This window comes from Juglans microcarpa x Juglans regia, chromosome 1D (assembly GCF_004785595.1).
Source record: "Juglans microcarpa x Juglans regia isolate MS1-56 chromosome 1D, Jm3101_v1.0, whole genome shotgun sequence".
NCBI classification, from domain to species: domain Eukaryota; kingdom Viridiplantae; phylum Streptophyta; class Magnoliopsida; order Fagales; family Juglandaceae; genus Juglans; species Juglans microcarpa x Juglans regia.
In genome coordinates this window covers 44643872-44663691 of record NC_054594.1, presented here as the reverse complement: position 1 = coordinate 44663691, position 19820 = coordinate 44643872, and the positions used below count along the sequence as shown (strand labels likewise).

Sequence of the window (19820 nt, the reverse complement as noted above, 5' to 3'; positions counted from 1 at the left end):
TTGCAAATATATTTTCTCTATCAATAATATTGTCATACATTTTTGTTTGAAACAGAAAATAAAGAAATAAACTGTGAAAAAATTCTTAATTTTTTATCAATCCAAATGTGCAAGATCATTGCGTCTCGTCATGATTTTCCTCTGCAATTCTTCGAAATATAACCGTTGCAGTGCTGGCATGACCCTGACGTCCATCATCATAATGCTCTGATCCGCTTCCTTCTTGGCGAGCTCTACTTTCTCCGTCTCCAACCTCAGTCTTTCGTCCTCTTAATGGATTTTATTTAGCTTTCTTTTCCTTGTTAATTTCCATTTTCTCGGCCTCCAACCTCAGTCTTTCATCCTCTTGACGGATTTTATTTACCTCTTTTTCCTTGTCATATTCCATCTTCTCGGTCTTGAGGCGATAAAACTCTTTCTCATGAGCACATGACTCCTTCAAAAGCGTATACTTCAGCCTGCTGAGCACAACAATCTCTTATCCTGTCATGCCTTTGGCCTTTCGTTTTCCTTTCTCAGCTTTCCTTTCTATTGGTCGATCCAATTCGATCGTGTCATTATCTGGGTCGAGATAATAAACTGAATCTACCATCTTAGCGCCCGAACATCGAGTCGAGGTAGGGGACATCATCTTCATTCGCTTTAGATCATCCTTTGTGGAACGCCAAATCCATTTAGGTTGGTCTTTCAACAGGTGCCAACAATGCTCGAACTGGAATGAGCTTTTTTCTAGCGATTGGTACATAACCTTGGCCTTGTCATACTAGCATGTAAACAAAATAACGACATGTTAAACCAATGTGAAAAAAAAATCTAATTATTCATAACTCAAGTAAGAGTATGGATATTTACCTTATCTTGCTCAGTCATGCCACTTTGATTCAACCCTTCAACCTGGGCTAGTTTCGCACAAAATTTGTTTGTCTCCTTTTGAATAACAGACCACCTATGTATTAAAGACTTCATTGTCTGGTCATTTGTGATTTCTTTAAATTGCTCGAAGTATTCAAAATTTTTTTTCCAAAGTTGGAAGTGTTTTTAGTCTGTTCTCTGGACGGCATCAATACTACAATTAAGCCATGAGGAGACAAGTAACTTGTCTTCTTCGGGGGTGAAGTTTGCACCCCTTACTGATTTCCTAACTCTGGTACACTCGTTATGGTATAGGGGTAGGGAGTTACCAACAATCATAGGAGAGTTTCTACTTTGCCCACTGTAAGTGGGGTCTAGTTGAGAATTTTGACTTAGGAGGTTGGTAAAGTACATAAGACCTGGGTCTTGTGAATCCATATCTAAAAATGCATTGAAATGTTAGATACGTAACTATGAAGTTTAGGGTTTTTCCATCGCTGGCTCAGAAACCAAATGTTTACATCTACCAATTCACATATTCACACAAACCAACAACTAAATAGCATGTAAATCACAATAATGCAAAATGAGAGCATTCCCATTGGATTCCCCATAAAATTCTGAAAATAAAGAAATAAATGGAGCTCATAATGGTGGTAATATTGACAGTATGCGTAAGCAATGAGCCATTCACATTGAATGGCTGCAAAACCCCACCCGAACGTCCATTGCCTTTTCTATAAAGTACCACAAACTGCAATATGGCAATTCGGGTGAGGATTACTCCACCATATCGATGGGGCCCTATTAACACTTGTGAATTAACCCGAATTATAATACCATCATCACAGCCTAATAACAACCCCTCTCCTTCGAGAGATACGAAACACTGCAAAGAAACCCAACACAAAACAAATTACCCATAAAAAGAGCAATGAAACATAATTGGTTTAAGGAACCAGAAATTATATTTTTTGGATAACATGAAATTTACATAATTGGTTTAAGGAACCTATGAAATTTACCTATCATTCCCTTTTTTCAACTTCGGGGGTAAAATGTATGCACATTAAAAGAATCAATATTGAAAGTTTGTGGTGTCTCTGTTTTCAATAAAGGGTGCTAACTAGTAAGAAAACATGTGCATAAGGATATGGTTTCCCGAACAGAGACACCAATGACAAGCAAGATCTTCCCATGCCCTTTTGAATAAATCACAAGCAAGATATGGTTTCCTGAATAAAGGACCTCACTGCCACTCCTTACAGCTTGCTACCATATATAAGTAGTAAAACTCAAAACACTTTGAAGCCTAATTTGCATTGCAAGGATAAAATGAAAACTACATTATCTGCTAGAAGTTTTTGAGATAGTGCTACTGCCTCTATAGCAATGTTATACAAGAGCAATTCTGCATAAACTTACAAATACCAAAAACCCATTGCTTAACAAATTGGCCAACATCGTTCAATTACTTTCAATAATTCTCCTTCCATGAAATCAAATACTACAAATAATTACACAGTACATGTTGAAAGAAGATAAACCACAAGTTGAATCACACATTAAAAAATAAATAATTCCAAAACTGAGAAAAATAAAACAATAGGTCTCATATTCCATAAATATGAGCTTCATTGAGTATTTCATTTAATGATGAAGGATTCTCACTTTTAACTAGGGGTGTAACCGGTCCGGTCCGGTCCGGTTTTAGACAAAATCTAAGACCGAATCGGTATGTATCGGTTTTGTATTTTCTAAAACCGATTACGCACCGGTTATCCTTCTAAACCGGTACTTCCGGTTTTACCGGTTTCTGGTCCGGTTTTCCCATTTTTTTAAAATGTTTATAAAAAAAAAAAAAAAAACTAATTTAACTAGTTTGTTTATAAAAAAATTTGTTTACAGCCAGATTTAGTGCTGTTCACAGGCAGGTTCTATTCATTCATCTAACTAGTTTTGTTTAGTGGATGGGATCTTTTATTTTGTAATGCATTTGTAACTTTGCTATATGTTTGCACTGCAACAGCATAACATTATATACTCTAAAACATAAATAAAAATAATCACCATGCAAAAGTCTTTAATTAACAGAAACTTTATTTGTCAAAGGCCAATGGCCTGATGGTATAACAATCAGGCAAAATGATAAACTGGAAGCCTTAGCACTAGCAGGGCATGCCACATGTTGGAACTCACGAGACACACTTTATTGAAGAGTAGGCTGGACATGTCATAGTAGGCAAACAGGGAAAATAAAAAGCACATGTACAGCCTTTGATGGTTCACAATGAAAGCTTACTCGCAACAACAAAACCCAATCGGTTGTTAACATTAAATACTACACATACATGGACTGACTGTTACCAGCAACAAAACCCAATCGGCCACAAGTTCTACAACCAATTCAACGACAAAGCCTAGGCCACAACCAACAACAACCCAATCGGCAATAACAAACACTAATAAATTTCGGATTAAAAAAAAAAAAACCCTAATATCACAAAACCCAATCAACCCAATCGGCAATCAAGATTCACAAAAATCTCAAAATCACAAAACCTAATCACAAAAATCATAATATCACAAAATCCAATCACAAAAATCAAAATAGGCTACTGCTAGTATGTAATTTAAAAAAAAAAAAAAAAAAAACCTTACCGTGGGCTGGGGGCAGATCGGCAGAGAGTTGAGAGAAGAGAGATTGTGAGCGACGAGGTCACGGACTCACGAGAGAGTTGAGAGACGAGAGAGTGAGATACGGGACAGTTGAGAGTGAGAGACGATTACGAAAGAGTTGAGAGACGAGAGAGTGAGAAGCGGGAGAGTTGAGAACTTGAGAGTGAGAGACGGAGAGAGAGAGAGAGAGAGAGAGAGAGAGAGAGAGCTGCAAGTCTGCGACTGCAAGAGAGTGAGCCACAGAGCGGCGACGGAGAGAGCTTGCGGCTAGAGGCGAGAGCAGAGTGAGTGACTGAGAAGTGAGAGACGAAAGAGATGAATGGCGCCGCTGCTGCTGAGTTCAGAACTCTGCGAAGGACGGAAGGAGATGAGTGTCGAGTGATAGTGATGAGTTCACTTTAGGTTTTTCAAACATATTAAAACAGCGCCGTTTGACATTTGCCCTTTACTATTTAATTAAAATTTAATTCTTTGAATCTTTTTAATTTGTTTTTTTTAAATGATAATTAAAATTTTTATATATTTCTAATACATTTAATAGACTATAGACTATAGTGATTATAGTGATTTAATATAATTATTATTTATTAACTATATATATTTGTAATACATTTAATATACTAAAGTCAAATATTTTATATATTAGACTATATAATATATATATATATATATTTGTAATACATTTAATATACCATAGTCTAATAGTATTAATATTAGCCTATTAGTATAGTTATATATTAGTATTAGTTATAAAGATTAATATAACTATATTAGTATAACTATAACTATAGTTTATAGTCTACATCAAACTATTAGTATTAGTTAAATAGTTATAGACTTGTATATTAGTATATCTATATAATATATTAGACTATATAATAGTATTAATATCAGCCTATTAGTATTAGTTATAGTGATTTAGTATAACTTTATTAGTATAACTATAACTATAGTCTATATTAAACTATTAATATTAGTTAAATAGTTATAGACTTATATATTAGTATAGCTATATAATATATTAGACTATATAATAATATTAATATTAGCATATTAGTATAGTTATATATTAGTAATAGTTATAGTGATTTAGTAGAACTATATTAGTATTAGTATAAGTTATAACTATAGTCTATATTAAACTATTAATATTAGTTAAATAGTTATAGACTTATATATTAATATAGCTATATAATATATTAGACTATATAATAATATTAATATTAGCATATTGGTATAGTTATATATCAGTACTAATTATAGTGATTTAGTATAACTATATTAGTATTAGTATAACTATAACTATTGTCTATAGTATATATTAAACTATTAGTTAAATAGTTATAGACTTGTATATTAGTATATCTATATAATATATTAGACTATATAATAGTATTAATATTAGCCTATTAGTATAGTTATATATTAGTATTAGTTATAAACTTTTAGTGTTAATTATAAGTATAACTATAATCTATAATTTATATTAGACTATTACTATTGGTATTAGTTAAATAGTTATATAACTATAATACTAATATAGTTATATATTAGTATTAGTATTAGTTATAGACTTATATATTAGTAATTTAGTATAGCTAAATAATATATCAGACTATATAATAGTATTAATATTAGACTATTGGTATAGTTATAAGTTATAAGTTATATATTAGTATTAGTTATAAACTATATATTTAATATTAGTATTAGTTATAAACTTTTAGTGATTTAGTATTAAAATTTTATGTAATAATTTATAAATTATAATAAGAAATTATTTCATATATGATATTATTTCATATATATAATTATATATATTATATATAAAAATTTCACATAAAAATTTATAATTATACATAATATATAAAACTTATATATATTAATTATTAATATATATATATAGAATATTTTGTATAAAACTTATATATACAATAATATAAATATTATTTTTTTATATATATTTTTAATCAACCGGTCCGGTCCGGAAAATCCCAAAACCGGAATCGGACCGGAACCAACCGGTTTTCCCATTATAAAAACCGGTCCCGGACCGGACCGGTTTAAAACCGATAAAACCGGTCCGAACCGGTTTTCCGGTTTGAAATTACACCCCTACTTTTAACGCATTCAAAAGCACATACAATGTCAAGACCCAAATTTCCTTTTCTTTCTCCTAATTTACACAGTAGCCAAGCATAAGATACACAAAAAGGGTACATATTTTAAGTTTCAAGCAAACCAAGAGACATATATTGTATGATATAAAGCATCATAAACCAATACATGAAGAAAAAGAGAAATCATTATAAAGCAAAAGGGAAAAAAAATAAATCAGCTATTCAGTTTCTTCTTCTTCCTGCAACTGGAGATTTCCACAATAAGCAAACAGTCCATGAAGAAAAATGAGAGCAAAATAAAAACGATCACACACAAGCACAACGTAAAACACAATTTTAATTCAATAAATCTAACTAGATTTCGGAGCAACCAAACAATGGTGAAAAAAATGAGAGCAAAATTAGAAATATCAGCTTCGACCGCAATACAAAACAAATTTCACAACCACATAAGTCTGAAACTCACATCTTATAAAAAGTGAAAGAAAAAACATCTATACAGAGTAATTTAAAAAAAAAAAACATCTACGAAATATCATTACTTTCTCGGCAGCCAAACACTCAACACAACCAACCAAAATGCAGATAAATCAATGGCAACACAATGTCAAAATGAGAACCAGTTTCCTCAAACAAAGCCCAAAATGAGAATGACTACATGAGTGACAAAAAATTAAAAAAAAAAAAATTGAACCAATCTGAAAGTAAAGGAACATTCTCGGCAGCCAAACAATGAAGAGATCGACAAAGCAGAGCACCAAATTGTAGGCTCTTCATCGCATACTTACCTTGATCATGGCCTCAGGAGGAAGAAAAATGGGAAGAGAGAAATAGAGAAGGAGAGAGGTATGCAGTGAGAAATTTTTTTCGAAAATGAGGGAGAGGGGCTGCGAAATTTGGTGTTGTGAAATCAAAGTCACAAAATTTTGAAAAAAACCGAAATCAAAACTTACAAAATTTGCTGTTAGAGAGGGGCTACGATCGTTGGTGTTTCGAGGGAGGAGTCAACACGATGGGGATCTACAGTCGTTCCCCATATATGGAGAACGACTGTAGATCCCGTAAACTTAAACCGCAAAATGGAGAATCCAATGGGGAGGAGTTTTTCTCCAAAATCTTAAATTTATCTCTAAATTATAGGGATAGATCCCATATAGAAAATCCAATAGAAATACTCTAAGATCGCAACCGTTGATCGGTTCCGACCTTTCCGTACAGGAGGCTTGGAAATTTGGGTTAAATAGAAGTTTGCATTTGTATGGTGTCCAAAAGTTGAAAACTTGATTTTTATTATTTGTTTTCTAAAAATATTGGCCTTTTTGGTGGGGACAACCTTGTCACCTAATTGTGGATAAAAGTGTATGTGTAGGGAGAATCGGGATATATATAATAGAGAAGCTGACTTTGTTGGTTGGTTAATGGTAATAGGACCGGACCCAAAAACATCCAGTCTCTGGACTGAAAAAATAAATCTGAATCAGTGAATTATATGAGTTTCTAGATATCATATCCAACAGCAGGAAAACTTTAAGCTAAATAATTATAAAAAGCCACAAAATTTTGTAAGTGTTATTCCACAAGTGAACAAACATTCTAACCAGCATTATATGAAAAATGTTAATAAAAAATAAAACAAAATGAAAACGAGTAGTGATAACGCAAAATTTTCTTTGGATCCTGCTAACGCACACTAAGGAGTTCAAGAAATCCTTTTGTCATACTGGAAGGTTAATCTAACAGGGATAAGAAGAAAGGAAGAACTAAACCAGGTCCGCTCATGATCTACTATAAAGGTAAGTCCGGACTCTAGAATTATCCAGTTGATGGAACAAGATTGGTATTGTGGAGCAGCGAGATTGATTTCATTCTCAACACTTTGAGGGGAATAAAAAGGTGGAAAACCATAGAAATTAAATATTTTCACTATTTATGATACAAGAAACAAAATTTTACCCCCAATCAAGCCAAGTCCTAGAATGTAGCAGCACGATATCTGTCATTTTTTCTAAAATTTTACAGAAACCATGGAAAGAGAATCTAAATTGTAGTTATAAAGCCAAAAATGGAGCACAATCTACCATCTAGCATCTTTAAACTCTTGGAATTTGATTAGCTTCCGGATGATAACTGAGTTCAGCAGAGTCAAATAATGTTTTGTTCTGGAGTAAAGAAAAAAACAGTACCACTCAAACAAAGTAGTCCAAAAGATAACTGCCTAAATGCATTTTTCATCTTTAATGTCTTAACCGATCCAAAATAATAAAATACTACTCTTCGAAACTTCCACTCCTTTCACTTATCTCCAATCTCAGCAACCGAAAACAGAGGTTAAATCCCAATGAAACATTAAAATATAACATCATAATAAGCACAATTTAGACGTGCATAGAGAAATCACTGGATTGAAAGCTTTGACCCCCTCTCAATGTGCCATAATCGAATGCAGAAATGTTTTGCCTCGTTCACTTTTTTAGGGAGTTTTAGCAAGGGGGGTGTGGTAGCATATTAACATTTTTTTAATACGTAATCAAGAATTTTATTGATGAAAGCAGGTTACATATTAACATAAAATCATGCAATCCAAACAACCCGTTTCTTCGTTCACAATAAAAATACCAAACAAAGAAACGAAGTTTCCCATCCTCTACCAACCATAACAATTTTCTACTATTTTTCATATTCTATTCCAAGACTAGCATGCAAATTATCAATTCCATAAAACTTCCTCAGACCCAAAACAGAATGTACATTCTTCCATGATCTACTATCCAAATGATAGAACATGCTTAGAATCTATTTTATTGAACACCATGCAAAACCATGTTACTTACTGGAAATTTTCTTCGCCTTCTCATCGTCTGACATCCTCAGTCTCAACAAGCTCTCCCTCAAATCCTTATGCGTAACCCCGCCAATCCTCGACTCTGTCTCCTTATCCTCCATCTTCACAAACTCCGTCTTCATTGCCATTTTCTCCCCTCCGTATCCTTCCGCTCCCTTTCCTTCCCAAACACTGAAACCGGCAGCGTACCAGTCCCGCCAATCACCGGAACCGGATCAGTAGACGGCTTCAATTTCAACTTATTCTTAGATTCCAAAAACATCAGCTCAGCCCCACTCCACTCATTCTGTGCCATCCCGGCCAACGAACGTCGCCGCCGTACATCCTCTCGAATTGCTTCGAACCAGTGCTTTCCGCCAGTGCCGCCAAATTTTCCGGGGGCCGAAGCTGTGTTGGTACCGTTCTCGTCGGCCTTCTCGGTCACATTCCGTTTGTAAAGCTCTTGAAACGAGATGAGCTGGGATGAAGATTCGGAGGACGGTGTCGTCAAATGTGCGGAGTTGGGTCTGGAGAGAGGTGGCACAGAGGATCGGGGGCGGAACTCGGAGAGTGCTGGGATTGTGGGATTCCTTTGTGAAAATGGGGAAGCGGGTCTATGTTGTTGCTGTTGTTGTTGTTTGACATCAGAGAAATAGGAGGATAAGGATGATTGAGATTCGGAGGGGTCGGATGAGGCGGATGGCGGGGATTGCTCGGCAGAGGTGGGCTCAGGAGGGTCGAGGAGGTAGAGAAGAGGTGAACGAGGGAGGGGTTGTGGAGGGTTCTGTGTTTGGGTCTGAGTTGGAGAGCAGCCATAGGAGGCGAAGAGTGAGCTCGTTAAGGGATGTAGGGTTTGGGAGGTGAAGAAAAAGAGAGTGAGGATTTAGTGTGCGAACCAGGTAGGGATTTTGGTGTTTTGGGGGTTGAAGACGATGACTCTGAGAAATCGTCGGGGCCGGGTTTAGGGCTTGGGCCACCTGAGGCAGGTTTTATACTAGTAATTTAAAGAAGAGTCGTGCTACGAATTAGCCACCATTTACATTTGATCCGTAGGACACATGATATGTCCATTATTTTATTTTTTATTTTTATTATTTTTTCAAAATTAAAATCTTGTTTTTCCCTCTGCACCCAGTTCCCTCTTTTCCACTTGATTCCCTCTCTCAGCTCACTGCCTCATCTAGTCCCGCTGTGCATCATCTATAGTGCCATCACCCACCACTATAAGCTCCCCCTCGCGCCGGCAACTTCCAACTACCTTCAATTCACCATGAAAGCCCTCACGTGTAGTGCTCTCATGCGAAACCATAAATGGATTCTCCTACACGGCTTGTCGTTGCTATTGCCACCGTCGTCAGCCACCAGCCCCACCATCGAGCACCATTGAGCCCCTTGACCTCCCCCTAACCCCATCGAGCACGACAGCCCTCCCCCTCTCTTTCCCGAAATGGGTTTCACCCATACGGGTTCTGCCCTTTACCAAGTCGTACGCCGCCACCCACGACTCTAGCCGCCACCTCGAGCCTCCCTCAGCCACCACCAGTTCTACCGCACCTCCCTTAACCCTCTATGCTCAACCATGCCTCTCATTTGGCCTTGGGGGGTACGAGTGGGTGAGAGAATGCAATGCAGGTTGCGGGTGGGGGAAATGATGGTGATGTCAGGTGGGGTGGGGGAGAGAATGCCGACGCCGGCGGGTGGTGGGGGTCAGGGGAGAGGATGGGCGAGCGGCGAGGACGGGGGGCTTGGGCGACACGGGGTAGACGAGCAAAAAAAATGAAACGAGAAATGAGAGGGAAGTGGATTTTGTTGTGAAGTTTTTTGGTCATTTAACTTTGGGACACGTAAGGTGTGATCCGAATGTCCCAAAACAGTGGTTGCTTCCAATATTATTTCTTTAAAGAAAGCAGCTTCTTTTCTTTTAGGCCCAATAGAAAGGGGAAAAACTCTTTGAAAGGAAATCTGAGCAAACGAGCTTTACCGCGAATACATAAAGTGACCCAGTAGAAACTTGTGAAAAGTGGCCCATCCCACACGCAGCAGCTAAGCCTATCATTATATGGCCCATCCACGTGCGAAACACCTTATAACAGTTGAAAGATTACAGGGCATCATATTTTAGATTAAAAAAAATGATACAATTCTGTCTAAGTTTGTTCTCTCAAATTTTATCGCTTATTTATATATTTATTTTTTTTTTTACTTTTTTTTTATACATTTGGAGTAGGGGGTTTCGAACTACATATCTCCATTTTGGAGGTTATGAGTTATGTCAATCAGGCCACAGACTTTTAGTTTTTTTTCTTTTATTTAATGGTTAGAGATGTGACTATTAATGTATTGATAAATATATTTAAAAAAAATTGAATAAAAAAATTTTAAAAAAAAAGTATAATTTGCACAAAAGACATGTCATGGTCAAATCTGAGCAGCATAATAGCACTACCTTTTTAGATCAGGAAAACAAAAAGAATAAATAAACTAATTACTTATCTTTAAAGTTTGATCTATCTATTATTTCAATTAATATTAGTTTTCGAAATACTTCATTTTTAACATTACTCTGGACATATTTAAAAGTCTCAAATCGACAAGTATCTAGTAGTTCATTTAAAAAAAATAAAAATAAAAATAAACTCCACTATGAAAAATGTAAAAAAAAAAAAAAATCATTTATAAAATTTAAAATTTAAAATTTATCTTCTAAATAAAAATATGGCATATAAATAATATGTGGTGTAGAGGCTTTAAAATATAATTGTTATATAAAAGGAGATCTATATTATTTATTATTATTATATAACTTTTTTAAATAATATTAAATATCAAATAAATGTATAGAATTAGGAGTGTAAAAAAATAGGGGGACTTGACCGAACAGGTAAATTCATTCCGGTTTATAAGCAGTTCGGTGAGGTACAGGTTCTTAGGAATCAAAGCTGGTCATAAACTATTGCGGTACTAATTTTTCGTATTTTGAAAACCGATTTAAACATAACCGGACCGGTATATATATTTATAATTTTTTATATTATATATTAATTTAATTTAATATTCTATTTTAAATTGGTAACTAATATAACATGAAATTCTAATCTTTTTATTCAAATCTATTAAAAGATCAATATAACATATGATATAACATAAAATTAATTTTTAATAAAGCATTTGATATAATATATAAATTTTACTTGTAAATATAAATATTTATATTAAATTATTAATATAAATTTATTTTTGATATATATATGATAAACATATTTTTGGCATAATAAATTATAATATATATTCTTTTTGTAAATACATTTTTACACATTTGATCATATATACTCATATAAAAGGTAGGATTTAACCAATTCGGTTTTAGACATATTTTAGAATTGAACTGGTATATACTGATTTTGAGATTTGAAGAACTGATACTACACCAATTAGACCTCTAAACCAGTACTTTCAGTTTTACCTTTTTCGATTTTATACAAGATATGATGTGTAAAGATAAATAATAATGGATGAGAAAAATTATTCATCAAATAAATTTATAGAAACTCTACTTACAACCACCCTTGCGGAACTCTATGCAACCGGCGATACTTTTCATGACAAAATTTATTTTTTTAGTCCTCTGTTCCCTCTCTCTTTCTCTATCTATTGCTTTTTGACCTTCTTCTTCCTTCCTCTACATTTCTCTCATCTGCGCATGTTTATGTTTCATGCACGACTTGTTCATTTCAGATGCTCTCTGTCTTCTCTTTTGCAATAGAACTGAAGAAGATGCAGAGGATCTTCCAAAGCACAGTATCTCAAAGAAATTTCTAGCTGCGGCAGCCTCACTGCCTCTCCTAGCTAGCCCATAACCATACCCACTCGAAGAAGAATATGATTTTCTTGTGCCCAAAATACCCCATTTCTCCGCAAAGTCTGCAATGACATGATGCACATACAGAATTGTAGAGTGCTGCAAGCGCCTTGTCTAGTTAACAATTGCTTCCACCACATCCGAGTGACAGTGACCGCAACAAATAGTGGCTATCCCACCGAAGGCATCCAAATATCTACGGCCATTTTCATCATACAAATACTACATTTTCTCATCTACCAAATTTAGCTGTAAAGCAAGAGTCAAACTTTTTCATTACCAAATATCATTCGCACTCAAGATCACACATTTGTTTAAGGCTCGAAAAAAGATAAGATTTTGCATTGATTTCTACATATCCGATAAAGATAAAAGAATATAGAAATGAATGAATGAGGTGTCTAGATATTTGTCTATATAAAAAAACTTGTTGGGTTCTTGTATAAGTGCAATATAGAAGGGCTGAGGTACTCCTTGTGCTTTTCCAAGATCTCAGATGCAGATGGGCTAGTGTAAGGGGGTTTCGTTATTTCTAGCTTCCCAACTACTGACAATTTTGAGTTGAGGACGCAAGTTTGAGCGGACCGACGGTCTCGTGGGAATCATCTAGAAAGAATATATTGTAGAAGGAGGATGAAGAAGGTCAAAAAGCAATTAGTAGAGAAAGAGAGAGGGAACGAAGGACTAAAAATAAAAATAAAAATACATGAAACATAGTGTCGATTGCACGAGGTTCTGCAAGGATGGTTGTAAGAGCATCCTCATTGACTTAGCCAAAGTTGAAGGATGACTAAAATTTAGATAATCTGTATCAAAAAGACTCCACATTGGATCAGATATTTATAAAACAATTTAGATTTCAACTACAGTGCTTCACCAAATATAGCTAACTACAATTACTTCATCAAACATTAAAATATTAGTTTCTCGCTCAAAGCAAACAAATTAAATTAATTAGAATATAATTAACATTTAACATTTAGAATATGATTATTATTAACATTTAATAATACTTTTTAATATTAATTTAATTAGAATATAATTATTATTAACATTTACTAATACTTTTTTACTATTAATTTAATTAGAATATAATTTTTATTAACATTTAATAATACCTTTTTTAATATTAATTTAATTAGAATATAATTTTTATTAACATTTAATAATACTTTTTTTAATATTAATTCAATTAGAGTATAATTATTATTAACATTTAATAATACTTTTTTTTAATATTAATTTAATTAGAATATAATTATTATTAACATTTAATTGGTAGAACTATAAAATGTGGTAAAAATAAATTTTATTAATTAATTATTAAAATAATAATATTTTATTATTATATAGAGAGTAAATGGATAATCTAATGTGGGGATTAAATTTAAATAGAATAGGCAAATATAAATTCATGTGATGTTAACTAAAATTTGAAGATGCATTTGGCCAATCTAATGAGAATGCTCTTAGAGTTTCTAATAAATTTATATTGTTCTATCTTCTGTATCCACTGTATCAAATTCGGATATCTTTATCATTGTTTTAAGTTTCGTACTGTATTGGCCAGTACAGATACTATATACGTTTCGTATCGGCCCAAATACCGGCTGATACTGGCTTCAATTTCGATTTCGGCCTGTACCGGCCGATATTTTGGTCTTCAATTTTGTTTTTTTTTTCATTTTTTTAAACTACAAATTTATTTTTTTATTTTTAATTCAGATTAGGCTATTTATAATTATATATATATTTATATATAATTTATTTATATATAAATTATTATTTTAAAATATAATTTATATATATAATTTATTTATATATTAATTATTTTAAAACTATACACGACGATATTAATATAAAAATATTTTATTTTAATATTTTTACCGATATAACTTCCGATACGATATTCACAAGATTGATCTGCGTCCCTCTACTCCAACAGTCCAACCGCTGAAACATCCATCACTGTGTAACATCCTCACAATCCGTATGCATATGTCCACCTTCAGATCGGCGCGTTAACGGCCACATCCCTATCAAAAGCAAACAAAACTGTGAGAGCACATAAAAAGGGTGACATGAAAGGATTGGTGCCACGTGTACGAATGGTGGACCCGGACACGAGAAATAAAATAAAAGTTGAAAAAAAGAGAGAGAACAGGCCGAATGAGCAAGCATCCATCCTGCCCGTTCCCCAAACCACATATATAAAAGCCTCTACCTTTAACCCTCCCATTAGTTAACTAACACGCGCGCGCGCACATACGTCCATACTAGTCAAGCAAGATTTTCCTCCTTCGCCACCACCATATCCACCAACCCCTTCCGGGCTCCCTCTCTTTCTTTGTAAGAAACCACGTAGTGACCGGAACATGAGCGACGAAGAGTGGGCTAAGGATGCCATGACCGACGACTCGTTGGTTGCGTACGTGCTGCTACGGCTCAACCAAGAGCAGCCTCCGACACAGCTACCGCCACCGCGGGGCCCGCCGGCTCTCCATCTTGACTGGACTGTACGCCAGCGGCGTTCGAAATCGGTACCGAGGACCGGCGACGGGAAGAAGAAGGCCGAACTAGCGAGAGCTAGTCCCACCACGCCACTCTCCTGGAGCGGCGCCACCTCCGTCAGCGGTGGAGGACTCGAAGGTTTCGAGGAGTCCAGCCGGTCGGTAAAAAGGACGGGCGTTTCCAGATCTAAGGTTAGTTGCTCTGATTCTCTCTCTCACCTCTCCCTCTCTCTCTTCCGAACCTTAGTCGGTAGGTTGGTGATGGCGAGGTTAGGACGAAGGATGACTGGATTTTTGAGTTTCTCATGATTTAACGCTTTAATGAATTGACGGTAACACCCATCTAAAAGTTAGATATTTACGTGGATTGCGTTTATCAGGGGATGGAATCTAGGCATCATCAGCACCTGTCAGATTTTCCGTTCTTTTCAATCTTTTTAGGAGCTTCCATTATTCTTTTTTTTTGTTCTTTGGTTTTTCCAAAACTAGATCGGTGCGTTCGCCGGTGGTCGGACTGGCCGTGTTGCAAAAGTCCTTGACCAAACTGCCCTCCCAATTTCGATAAATGAAGTTCCATTTCCATTTCCCATATTTTTTTTTTTCTGAAGATCTTTATTTATTATTTCACAGAAGATTCATAACTTTGATTCAACGCATTGGAGTACGGAGGGCTCTGATCGAGTCTCTTATCACGTTTTTTTTCCTCCTCCTCACACTACTGCCATCCGTGTCATGGCCACATTCGAATTGACCAAAACACCCTTCTACTAAAAAGTCCTTGCTGCCTGCCACCCCCTAATTCCCTTGTCGGAGTCAATACTCCTCCATTGGTCATGTAACTACTTTTCCAAACTCCTCTGTGTCTCTCTGTGTCAACTCGAGGGGCCATTTATGTAAATGTGGAGAGAAGTGTTTTAAGCCGCTTTTGTCTTTTTTTTTTGTTTTTTGTAATCTCGATCGGTGGCGTGTTTTCGTGGCAAATAGGTCTGCGTATAGTTTGGTGTAGTGTTGGTAGTGGTTGTGCACTTTATGTTTGCTGCGGGTGGCCAAATGATTCCCTGTTGTCGCCGCAGATTGGCTTTTCCTGTGGGCGCACGGTAAAATCTAGATGATGAACCGCGCATCTCACTGCGACTCCGTCGGACGACTCTTTTTTTGCCCTTTTCAGACGCTCTTTCTTATTAAAGACTAACCTCTGAGATCGCAACCGTTGATCGGTTCCGACCTTTCCGTACAGGAGGCTTGGAAATTTGGGTCAAATAGAAGTTTGCATTTGTATGGTGTCCAGAAGTTGAAAACTCGATTTTTATTATTTGTTTTCTAAAAATTATTAGAATAAAATTACTTTACCTCCCTAATCTACCGCTCCATTTCACCGCGTAACCGAATTTTTTTTTATTTAGTTTTTAAAAAAGTGATTTTAAGCGTATTGAAATTTTTATTTTTATTTTTTAAAATATTTAAATATATTAAAAAATTAGAAAAAGAAAATTAGAAAAAAAAATTTAAAAAGTACAGTCGGTCAAATAGAGGGAATAACTCTATACGGTAAAATAGTCCGACTCAAAATATTGGCCTTTTTGGTGGGGACCACCTTGTCACGTAATTATGGATAAAAGTGTATGTGTGGGGAGAATCGGGATATATATAATAGAGAAGCTGACTTTGTTGGTTATTGGTAATAACACCGGACCCAAAGACATCATCGATATAAAATTTTTAGAGCAATGCTAAATATAATTATAAATTTTATATTAGTTATTTGTAAAAAAAATAATCTTGCTATTAAAATATAGTTTTTTTATATTTTTTTAAATGGAGTCTATTTTTTTACTAGAACTTATATGAATTTTATTTATTTGATACTTGTACCAATTATTTCTCTAAAATTTAGGTTGTGTTTAGATGACAAACACATTTTAATATATGTAAAGCTAATTATTGATGGAATATACCATTTTTATAACTTCTCATAAAAATTAAATATATTTTAACTTATTTTATATATTTAAATATATGTATCAGTCTATTTTATATATTCAAATATTAGAAAGAATTTAAATCATATGAAATCGTCTCAACACACCGCATTAGAATTTCAGGTAAGGATTTTTAAAAGATGCAAATAATAAAAGCCACAGAGTTGGGTCGACAAGGGATTGCTTTGAGGGTGTGGGGTCTACAAATTGAGAAAAGGTCAAGGCGTGTAGTTCATACACGCGCGTGTAGATTCAAGAGCAAGTCGCATGACTTCCTTTTAAAAAATAAACGACGTAAACCTTGGACATGCTAGTGATTTCCGCACAACAACATTTTTCTTTTAATAATATTAATATGCATAGAATTTTCCATATACATTTGGGTAAAAGAAAATTGTGGTGTGGTGCTTTTGAATAACCAAGCCAAATGCGTGTGTCCATGCTATGCTTCGCTCTTGCTTCTGGCCAACAGATAATAACGACAAAGAAGGAAAGCCCTTGCAATGTCTCCGACGAAAAAGTGCACTAGAAATTTCATAACAATTATGTGGGTCTTTCTTTGACTTTGAGCATAAAAGGTCCGTTTATACGGTCTAGCATTTTGTATGCACAAGAGACTTTCACGTGTTTTTATTTTTTATTTTTATTTTTTATATTCGAGAAAAAAGAGAGCCAAACGGGTATCTCTGGGCGTCTCCAATGCATATTCTGCAAAGCTTTCACCTATGAGTTCTTGGATGTAAATCTATAACTTCTGTTTACATGATTGTAACCTATATCGCGCATGTACAGGTAGCTGTTAGGGGTGAAACTACCACCAACAAGAGGTCGAGGAAGAAAAAGGTAACCTACCTCTAAACTTTCACGATATGGCCCCATCAATGAAGATTTTCATGATGGAACAAGAACAGGTGCCAATGTTCCATGTTGTCATGATATTATTGTGCATAAATTTTTAATAGAAGAAAAATCTAAAAACTTTGTGGTTACCGGCTGTTAATAGTGTTCTAGACATGGTATCTCAATCATTAATTACTTTCCAAATGGATGAGCCGCAGTCATCTTAGAACTCTAATTGTATGTCGATCAACGATTAGTGAACAAATGTCATTGGAATATCAGGTGGGAATTATTTTTTTTCCTTTCAATCCAAGCTTGAAATGAAGTCATGAACTGACGTGTGCCACCACCTTGCTTTGGTCCTTTATTTGTTTAACTTTTGATGATGAGTAAAATAATAGTTGGAGTCGCATCTCTTAAATATTTCCTCTTTTTGGCAGTCATTAGCTGAACTTAGAGAGGAGGAAAGTTTTCTCTTAAAGGAAAGGAGAACTTTGAAAAGTGTATGTTCTTGCGACCTCTTTTCTTGAGATATCTTGTTCCCCTATGTTTCTGTGACTTCTTTGGTGATATCTGAGTAATAAATATTAATATTTCAATCTATTCATTGGTCAGGAACTGGCAGCCTTACGTCTCACTGTCAAGAAACAAAGAGATGCAAATGAAAGCTTCAAGAAAATGAAGGTCAGTTTGCGCTCTCTCTCTTTCTCTCTCAGAGGCAAATCTTTTATCAAATCATGGTATATGAATTAAATCGTCTTGGTTAACAGTTATCTCCTAATGGTAATTATAGTGTGGTCATGTGTAAATCGATGCCTGCGCACATTAGTGTATATGCATGCATATCTGTATGTTTCTAATAATCCGCTGTTTATAGGAAGACAGCTTTTATGAAGTGGTCATTCTAGCAGATGTTCTACACTCTACACTACACTAATATAGAGAATCTCATTTTGTAACGATTGGCTACATAAAATGAGAGAACGGAAAAGGCATACATGATTCTTAATTTCTTTTGTTTCCTAGTTAGGAATCAAGTGCATGCCAGTTTGCTTCTATGACTGTTTATGATGCAAAGCCAAGAGGTGGTTGTACAATACAATGAATAAACAATGCAGTCTAAACATATCTATATGTTTGTTACAGCTTGATTTGCAGTCACAGCAGATGATGAAAGCTACAACCTCTATGGCATCCAAGGAAGCCCTCTCTGACCGACCCCAGAAAATGGAAGAAGTTTGTGACCCTGCTTTGATCTTTCCATCAGACGTGTCATGCGCTAATCTTGATGCTGCCCAATCCCCATGCCAATCGAAAAGTTCTCCGACAGTACAGGAGGTTAGAGACTGTGAAACTCCGTCGATGTTGCCTGATCTAAATCTGCCACTCGAGGAGGATTACACATCAAAAATTTTATATGGAATGAGCTAATAAGAAAGAGAACCGGGATGTCTACTGATCTTCTGTTTTCGTTATTAAGCTGATCGAGTTCATCAACTGCATCTATGCTTAATAAGAGATAATGCTTTAGTCTAACCATATATGCGCGCGGTAGGTCGAGTTATTATAACTGAAGTGAAAAAGAAATTCCCTCACAGCATCCTGACACAAAGGTGTGGATTTGTCATTTAGACACGAAGGTACAGAGGGTAGTTGTACTGTAGAGATCGTAACGCATTCGTTACATTTATAACATTCTTTCCTCGCTGTTTCTACAAGCGTCCAAAATTCTTTGGGGCCAACCCTCATTCCTTCTGTTTCCTTTCAGTTTAGGAAATCCTCACAGACAAGGTGTAATTATTCTACAGACAATCAAAGTGTTTGTATGATTCGTTGTTGCATTTTTCTTCTCCATTATTACAAATGATGAAAGCCGGAGGGGTGCTTGAATAGAGCCTACGATTGATTATGTAGCATTTAAATTATGTGAACCGCAACTTTACACAGATTCTTCAAAAGATGACTGGTGTTTGATACAGATTTGAGTACTGCTAACAAAAGGCGTGGAGTTTTTACAGTCTAAACTGCAAAAGAAGGAAATAAAGCTTCTTCTGCTTAAGAGGTTTTATGAAGTCGAATCCCGTACATTGTAGAAAGATATCAAAAGCAGCAACTTTACATAATTTGGATGGCATCAGTCTATGAGAGCGTCAAAAGTTT

At 35.1% G+C, this 19820-nt stretch overlaps 2 protein-coding genes across 2 annotated transcripts; one reads left to right on the top strand and one right to left on the bottom strand.

Annotated features, from left to right (window-relative positions):
• Positions 1-8611: 8611 nt before the first annotated feature.
• Positions 8612-9846, bottom strand: LOC121248073. Its single transcript, XM_041146432.1, has 2 exons — positions 9742-9846; positions 8612-9268 (listed from the first exon to the last, which is right to left on the bottom strand). Exons 1-2 carry the CDS (start codon positions 9844-9846, stop codon positions 8612-8614), a joined length of 762 nt encoding a protein of 253 aa, XP_041002366.1.
• Positions 9847-14508: 4662 nt separating this feature from the next.
• LOC121260730 lies at positions 14509-19489 on the top strand. The gene is made up of 5 exons (XM_041162728.1): positions 14509-15033; positions 17613-17663; positions 18101-18163; positions 18276-18344; positions 18807-19489. Exons 1-5 carry the CDS (start codon positions 14707-14709, stop codon positions 19089-19091), a joined length of 795 nt encoding a protein of 264 aa, XP_041018662.1. The 5' UTR covers positions 14509-14706; the 3' UTR covers positions 19092-19489.
• The last annotated feature ends 331 nt before the right edge of the window (positions 19490-19820 follow it).